General features: G+C 34.5%; 1 protein-coding gene across 2 annotated transcripts in view; it reads left to right on the top strand.

Moving 5' to 3' along the window:
- The first annotated feature begins 1,631 nt into the window (after positions 1-1,631).
- Positions 1,632-9,494, top strand: part of SH3BGR (SH3 domain binding glutamate rich protein) — a 160,199-nt gene continuing 152,336 nt past the window's right edge. The window contains exon 1 of one of the 2 annotated variants that reach the window (XM_053705919.1): positions 1,632-1,804. In XM_053705919.1, the coding sequence (XP_053561894.1) occupies positions 1,760-1,804 (45 nt within the window). In that variant the 5' untranslated portion in view covers positions 1,632-1,759. The remainder of the gene's footprint in view (positions 1,805-9,494) is intronic. The other variant, XM_053705918.1, reaches the window with a different exon arrangement.

Genomic DNA, 9,494 nt, shown 5'->3' with positions numbered 1-9,494 from the left:
AGTTTACTTCTATTATCAATGTTTCTTTGTTCTCTTGCTATCTTTTGTTGAATAACAGGGATGTAAGCTTAGGAGCTTGCCCATTTATGGAGTACTTTATGGCAGCAGTTTTGTAACAATGTTATCCATTTGCAAGAGTGCTAGATGGCAGCACTATTTCCTGCCATGCTGTGATCCAGACACCTATCTAGGTATCTATTCAACACAGAGTAACAAGGGCAAATTTGATAAAAGAAGTAAATCTGTTTGAAATTGTATGCTCTGTCTGAATCACAAACATATTTTTTTTGAGTTTCATATCCCTTTAAATACTGAACAACAGACCAAACAAATGAAAATGCATTATACAGTTTTTTATTTGTATTATTAAACATTTTGCGCTAGATAACAAGTGGAGCGCTAACTAGCACTTTCGCTAGAGCACTAACTGAGCTAGCAGTAATCATTTTGCATGAGTCAGGTTGCGCTGGTATTAAGAGTTGAAAGTAAAAACTTATCGTTCCAGCACTAACCTGACTCGCACACAAAGTGGAAATTACACTATCACCAGCGCGATAACCTACTGCCCCATATAAGTCAAAGGAGCAAAAAAAGTGCAAAAAACCCACCCTAATCACGCGCTAACCCGAATCACCATAAGCCCCTACCATAATATTCCCCACTACAATATTAACCCCTAATCTGCCACACACCCACATCGCAAAGCCTAAACTACACTATTAACCCCTATACCGCCACACCCCCACATCGCAAACTAAACATCTACACTATTAACCCTTAAACTGCCAACCTGTCACCGCAAAGTAAAACACTAACATCTTAACCCCCTAACCTAACACCCCCTAATTGAACTCAAAATAAAGTACCCCTACTTTTACCAAAAAAAAAACTAACTACCTTAAAAAATGAAATATGAAATAAAAAAATAATAATGTTACCTTTTAAAATAAAAAATCCTAACATTACTTTATAAAAAAAAAATCCTAGCATTACTAAAATAAAAAAAGTCTAACATTACAAAAAATAACAAAGTAATTACCAAAAATAAAAAAAAGATTTATGCCTATTGAGCGATCGCATTTACTTTCAACTTGTAATACAAGTGCATATTAGGGAAAATATCGGGAACATAAATAACAGCAAGTTCTTGCAAACTAATTTGCAGTAACTGAAATAGTGCGCCACTTGTAATATGGACTTCAGTGTAAAGAACACCTCGTTTCCACAATCGCATTAATCTCCTATCACTAACGATAGCGTTCCATTTGTAATCTCGCCCTTTATGGGGAATTAAATTTTGAGTCTCATGTCCCTTTATTTGCTATAAGGGAATAAATGTATACCATATGTACAAGATTCACAAAGTCATGTTGATAGGCAGGTTACTAAATATTTGAAAAAGTTCTTACTCATGTGACTTTTTCATTTGATGGTGAACACACACAGACAATAAATCAGTAATACGTTTCAAGAGCAATCTGATTGGTTTATTGTTTCCCTTGCCTTTTTGGGATCACATACAGTTAACCTAGTATGATAAGAGAAAGCTGTTGGTATGAGCACAACAGATGTGTCAGACAGCCAATCATTTAATCAGCTGTCTGTTCCCAAAATATCTTGCAGCCAATGACTAGATTGCAAAGTGCATGGCCCAGAATGCTGGTTAAGTTTACAGTCTATTGATATTCAGTCTAACAGAATCAAACACTCTGGACCCCTGTTACGTATTTGTTGGATTCTCCCTTCACTTACAGCCAAAATGGTCATTAAAGTATTTGTAGCAACTGTTGCAGGATCCACAGCGGTAAGTTTTTATTTATTTCCTTATCAAGTGATACAGTAGCTGAATTATTGTGCACAGATTTTTATATTCAACTCACAGTACATCTGTTCAGTTTGTTATTTTGTAATCAGGGGCTTTAAAATGAATTATTTTATAAAAAGCAATGCAAAATATGTGTATATGTGCATATAAAATATATAAAAAAGAGAAATTTATTTGCATGAGTTTGTTTCTTTTTTTAATTATACATAACTTTAAATTATTTGACTATTACATTAAATTGTAGAAACGTATTATTTTTTAGTGTTGTTGAAATGAATAGAATACTTTTTCAGCTTTATAAGTCTGCTGAAGAGCATGAAGGGGACAGTGAAGGGGGAGGGAGGCTGTTTCCTTATATATCCTTGTTGGACAGCTGATCTCATGAATCTGTGGCTTGCATTTAGCAGCCTCTCAAATACTGTTCTTATCAAGTTTACTTCAGGAGATAGTGCTGGAGTGCTTGAATCTTAGAGAAACTTCCAGATACCCAGCTACTGGTAAAACGGCAGACTAGTTTCATTAGTAATGCATACAGTAGTAAATTTAGCTTATCAGTAGCACTAAACCCATATACTAACCCATTGCTACTACAAACAATGTGCAAATGCCTGTTCTGTAAAAAAAAGCATAATTTTAATTGACATTCCTCCTAACTTCTTAAAATACATCTGTTGCAAAATCTCTGTTCATCTTATCTTCCCTTTGGAACGATTTCTAATGTAAAATTCCAATTTGTGCCTCATCTATATACCCCATCTATATACCCCTTGATAATGATTTAGTACATTCCCGGCCTGATGCCAGGACCTGCTCACCTAACAATTTTATTTTAAAGGGACATGAAACACAATTTTTTTTTATTTATGATTCAGAAAGAGGATACATTTTTGAACTTTCCAATTTACTTATATGATCTAATTTGCTTTATTATTTAGATATCCTTTGTTAATGAAATAGCAATGCACTGGATTAGCCAATCACATGAGGCATCTATGTTCAGCCACCAATCAGCAGCTGAGTCTATTTAGATATGCTTTCAACGAAGGATATCAAGAGAATGAAGCAAATTAGATAATATAAGTAAATTGGAAAGTTGTTTAAAATGGCATCCTCTTTCTAAATAAGGAAAGGAAAAAGATTGAGTTTCATGTCCCTTTAATACATAAGGAGCAATGAGGGCAGTATTAGAGTAGTTACTTCGTCATTTATCTGAATTTATATTTAATACAGAGATAGTTTGTTCAGTCTGCTGCTATTGTACAATATAGAGGAACAAATAGTGAGGATAAGGGTCCCTCTTTGCCTCTTGAAATACAGGCTGGTATGAATGTATGTAGTACTGCATTTTTCCATTGTTATATTACATGCATATTATATGGACCCATTCAGCTTGAATTTGTACAAGAAAACAATGTGTTGAGGATTGGTGATTATTTTTTAAATCATGTTCAAATAAATAAAAATAGTTCCTGACTAACACCACTTTAGGTATATAGTTACTACTAACCATGCTATGGGTTTCCTCTTGTATTTGCAGCTCTGTTCAGAGCTATTGTCTTTTTTTAACCCTTTTCATACTGGGTGCCGCCATCTTGGAGCTCACGTATTCTTGCACCCTGTGACAGAAGTCGTGAATATTCACAGATCAGTCATTTTGTCAGGTTTTTCACAGCTGTATTGTGCGCTTCAGGTTACCACACACACAGTACAAAGTGGGAGGTTTACATCTTTGCAAATTTTATATACAATTTAAAAGTTACATTATATATATATAAGGCAAATTAATAATATAGAGCAATGCAGCCACTGTAAAAATCTAAATCTCCCGCTCTGTATCATGCGTGTTGACCCAAAGTGTATAATACAGCTGTCAAAAAGCAGGCAACGTAACTGATGTGTGAATCTGCACCACTTCTGTCACAGAGTGCAAGAATATTTAAGCTTCAAGATGGCAGTGACCAGTATGAAGATATGTAGCTTGATGAACTGGGTCTAAAGGGGTTAAAATAAAAGAACAGGTTTGAAGAGAAGCAGACACTGTTGAAAAATCAATAGCACACACACACTGAACTATAAAAGGTTTAAATAATAGTTATTACCATTGGATGCATTAGAACCCTGCTTAGCTATTAGTATTTTCAACAAAACAGCCTGCTTCAGAAAATGGATATATGGAAAAAAATAAGAGACCACTGCAAAATTTCAGTCTCTTTTGTTTTACTATTTATAGGTATGTGTTTGAGTAAAATGAAAATTTTTGTTTAATTCTATAAACTACTGACAACATTTCTACCAAATTCCAAATAAAAATATTGTTATTTAGAGCATTTATTTGCAGAAAATGCCAACTGGTTAAAATGACAAAAAAGATGCAGTGAGACCTCGAATTATGCAAAGAAAACAAGTTCATATTCATTTTTGAACAAGAAAATACTAATGTTTTAACTTAGGAAGAGTTCAGAAATCAATATTTGGTGGAATAATCCTAATTTTCAATCACAGCCTTCATGCGTCTTGGCTGCTCTCCACCAGTCTGTCACATTGCTGTTGGGTGACATTATGTTTGATGGCTTGTGACCAACCATCTTCATCTTGGTCACATTCCAGAGGTTTTCAATGAGGTTCAGGTCTAGAGATTGGGCTGGCCATGACAGGTTCTTGATCTGATGGTCCTCTATCCACACCTTGATTGACCTGGCTATGTATCATGGAGCATTGTCCTGCTAAAAAAAACAATCCTCAGAGTTGGGGAACATTGTCTGAGCATAACAAAGCAAGTTTTCTTCCAGGGTAGTTACCACTCTAGGAGCAGCCTCTTCTTGCTCAACATGTGCCTTTTACAGAGAAGAACATTCCTGAAGTATCTCAGTCTGATTCTGACTAAACAGTGCAGTACAGCCCCGAAATACCATGCAATCCCTCTCTGAACGAGAGAAACAGCAAAACCCCAGACATACGTTTCATCCTAGTGTAGGCCTCGTCAGTAACGTTCAGCCATATCCCTCTAGACAATAAGCAACCGGTCCATGTTTGGTTTCTCGCATCACCCTTAGGGAGACTTCCCTTTAGTATTTTTTGTAAATCTTTATTATTTTTAAATGTAGACTAGTTAGTATTTTTTTATTTTATGTTAGTGTATTGTAATTGTGGTTAACTTAGGGGGTGTTAGGTTAGGGGGCTTAGTTATTAGTTTAATACTTTGCGTTGTGGGGGGCTGGCGGTTTAGGTGTTAATAGGTTAATTAGGTAGTTTGCGTTGTGGGGGTTGGTACTTTGTGATGTGGAGGTTTGCTGGTTTAGGGGTTAACCACTTTATTAGGTACTTTGCGATGTAGGGGTTGGCGTATTAGGGGTTAATACATTTTATTAGTTATTGCAGTGGGGGGATGGCGGAATAGGGGTTGATATTGCACATGCGTTAGATGTTTGTTAAAGGGACATTATACACTCATTTTTTCTTTGCATAAATGTTCTGTAGATGATCTATTTATATATGTGTGCAGAAGAATGCGCTGGCAATACAGAGTGATTAGAGGCCTACAGATATAGGTATTATCTCCTAAAAAACACCTTGGAGAGTCTATTGGGGGAAGTGTTTAGGTTGTTGGGAGTCTCTGTAGACCCTCAAACAATACTAAAAAATCTGTGGCGCTGAGTACAGCTAAACTAATCACTATATAGCTATTTGAGTTATGATCCCAATTATATATAAATAGGATAGCTAAAAATAAATGTCAATTTTAATGTTCACAATTCATACATATTACTCTCATACAATCATAATTAGTACGCAGAATTTCATAAACATAAATTAAAATGGACCCTAAAATATTAAAAATACTAAGACAATAAAAAAACACAGCTTATAGCAAAAATACACAAAGAACAAAAATTAGATACAAAAGACCATATAGTCAAATGGCCATTAAAATATGCAATCAACTTGCCATAAAAGCAAGTGCCCAAGTTAAAACAGTGTAGTATACTTAAAATAGGGAACGGATTATCCTTCAAAGTTCAAAAAGTCAATTTATGATGTGTTTCCCCAGCATTGCTCATCAATCCTAATGCAAGGGGATACGTGAGACAAGAAAAGAACTTGTCAAAAGCAAATCAATTGTTCAAGTTAGGTAATAAACGTTTTACTTACACCGGAGGGTGTCTAGCAGCTCTCTTGATACCGGTCTCAGTCGCTGTATTTTTCTCACAGCCCGGTTGTAGTATATGTTGGTGGATACAAGGAATCCCAGAAGTTTGTATGCAGACACTTCTGCCTGTTCCTTTACTGCCGCCCGAGTATCCTTGCACAGCGTTTAATCCTGCTTGACTGCAATTTCGCCGGATTGCGTTCTTGACAACGTCTGGGTTAGGCAGCGTGTGGTATCAGCAAATACGGATCCTCAGAAGGAACAACTTGACACTATTAAAGAGTTAGAAAACAATGAAATGATAGTGGTAAAACCAGCGGACAAGGGAGGGGGCATTGTTATTTTAAACACACAGGATTACAATAAAATATGTGAAGACATTCTATGTGATATTACTACCTATAATAAATTAACAATGAATCCCACCAATAAATTTAATTTACAATTAAAAGAAATTCTAAATAAAGCAAATGAGGAGGGAATATTGAATAAAAAAGAAATGGACTATTTACACATAAAAACACCAAAAATTCCATTACTATATTGTCTACCAAAGATACACAAGTCATTAACATCACCACCAGGGAGGCCGATAATATCAGGAATAAACTCCATTACTTCAAATATTTCTGAGTATATTGATGGATACTTGCAAAAATACGTAAAGGAACTGCCATCCTTCTTAAAAGACTCCACAGAAATGTTGAAAATTCTAGATAATATGAAATGGGAAGAAAACTATCTCTTTGCAACATGTGATGTATCCTCTCTTTATACCTGCATTTCACACAAAGATGGGTTGGAAGCAGTACAGTATTTTCTAGATAAAGACGAAACAATAAAAATTGAACTAATTTTTTTTATAATAGAGGGCATCAATTTCATATTAACCCATAACTATTTTAATTACAATAATGAATTCTATATACAGAAATGTGGGACTGCAATGGGGACCAGATTTGCCCCAAGTTATGCAAATTTATTTATGGGTTTGTGGGAAAAGGAGTTTCTAGAATCCAGCACACTTGCGGCAAATCTGGTCCTATATAGACTCTATATCGACGATATAGTACTAATTTGGAAAGGAACACAAGAGGATTTTACACAGTTTATTTTAGATATGAACACCAATAATAAAAAATCTAAAGTTTACCAGTGAAAAAAGCAATGAAAAAATAAATTTCCTAGATCTTGAAATATACATAAGTAACAACACCATAAATACTAGAACTTATTTCAAATCAGTGGACGCAAATAATTTTATACATCAGACAAGCTGTCACCACCGAACTTGGAAGAAAAATATCCCCAAGGGACAGCTATTGCGTATCAGAAAAAATTGCAGTAACGATATTGACTATGAGATACAGGCAGAAGTTTTAAAGAATAAATTTATAGAGAGAGGCTATAAAGATAAAGACATTACAGAAATAAAGAATGCGTTGAAAACAAGAAATAGGAAGGAGCTATTAACAACAAAAAAGAAGGAGAACATTATGTTGAATGATAATAAAGAACTCTTTGTTCCTTTCATCACTAAATACAGTCAAAATAAACATCTAGTAGAAAAAATCATAAAGAAACATTGGTCGGTCCTAAAAAGTGATGAGCTTATTGGGGAATTATTCCCGAACTACCCAAAAATAATATATAAAAAATCCCAAAATTTGAAATCAATTTTAGCCCCTACAGAAATAAAAAAGAAAAGCAACAGAGATCACGACCTAATGGGTAAAGTAATTAATGGATATTTTCCTTGCTTAACATGTAAGGCCTGCAAACATGCAGTTAAAACAAAAAAAATCAAATCCAATGTCACAGGGAAGAAATACAAAATCAAACAGCAAATACGATGTTCAGATAAGAATGTAGTATATCTCCTTAAGTGCGTTTGCGGCCTCCAATATATAGGAGAATCAGAAAGGCCTCTGAGAGATCGCATTAGGGAACATATTCTCTCGATAGAAAACTTTGACCAAGAAAGAAATAAAGAACTCCCTATCCCAAAACATTTCGCCACTTGCAGCAAAGCAAACCCAAAATGCCTAAAATATACTGGAATAGCAAAAGTACAAAAAAACTGGAGGGGCATGGATACACACAATAGTCTACTAAAGCTAGAAGGGAAGTGGATTTTTTAAATGAAATCTCTAACTCCAAATGGACTGAATCAGGAATTTGATTTGGGATGTTTTCTTATGGACTAATTCCAAAAATTCGATATGATTTAAATCTGATATTAAAATTGCACACATCCTTTATGAGAAATGCAACAGAAGCAACTAGTTTATTTTCTTATCAACTGTTACTACACGCTACTAGTGTACACATTGTCGAATTAGTTTTTTTCGAACTAGTGGACAAATGTGCCCACTATGTACGGTGGTGACATCTGATAATTTTGGGAATTAAAAATATAAAATAAAAACTACATGTTCTTTAAAAAAAAGCAATAAAATAAAATTATAAAAAATACTGTACAGAATGAAATAAAATAGAACTCATCCCATTATATCTTATGAATTGCTCAAATAGCTATCAATTCTAAATGAATTCATCAATTTAACATATAGTCCCTACCAAACCAAATTTCTGCTACTTCCACTAGTTTTAATTATGATAAAACAATATGATATTAATCCAAACCCCCCACTCCCCCATCAATATTATGAACTAGAAAATAACAATTTATCTTCACCCCCAAACCCCCCCATTTTCTTCACTTATATACCCCTCTGGTTCTCTCCAAATAATAATAAAAATAATAAAAAATCAGAAAAACAAAAAATTTAAATAAGATATTAAAATATGACTTTATTTTTTCTTAGGTTGAGTAACATAGGCAATATATTCACATTGATTATACCATTTTTGCTTTTCTAGTAATAAACTTTGTATGAATATCCTATGCATTTTCTGTTATTTAGACTGTGAGCATACTATAGTAGGTGCCTTTTTAGTATAATCAATATAAGTCGTATAATAAGGAATTTAAATAGACCCAAAACGGCTTAAACAACGTCAAAAACTTAGGATGGCATTAATAAATAAGTTGCTAAGCATAAGTTATATATATATATATATCTATAATAAGGAATATCAATAGACCAAAACAGCTTAACTGACGTCAAAAACTAAGTATGGCAATAACAATAAAGTTGCTAAACACTCCGATTGCAGTAACCAATCAATCTGCCAATCAAAATATCACACTGGCTTTAAAAGGCACCGACATAGTAATGCGAGTAGAGCTTGACAAAGGTTTGTAAGCCGAAACCCGTTGCTCTTTTTTTGATCCTTCTGAGGATCCGTATTTGCTGATACCACACGCTGCCTAACCCAGATGTTGTCAAGAACGCCATCCGGCGAAATTGCAGTCAAGCAGGATTAAACGCTGTGCAAGGATACTCGGGCGGCAGTAAAGGAACAGGCATAAGTGTCTGCATACAAACTTCTGGGATTCGTTGTATCCACCAACATATACTACAACCGGGCTGTGAGAAAAATACAGCGATTGAGACC

This window comes from Bombina bombina, chromosome 3 (assembly GCF_027579735.1).
Source record: "Bombina bombina isolate aBomBom1 chromosome 3, aBomBom1.pri, whole genome shotgun sequence".
In the NCBI taxonomy this organism is placed as follows: domain Eukaryota; kingdom Metazoa; phylum Chordata; class Amphibia; order Anura; family Bombinatoridae; genus Bombina; species Bombina bombina.
The sequence above is the reverse complement of the archived record's forward strand: the minus strand, read 5'-3'. Positions and strand labels throughout refer to the sequence as shown.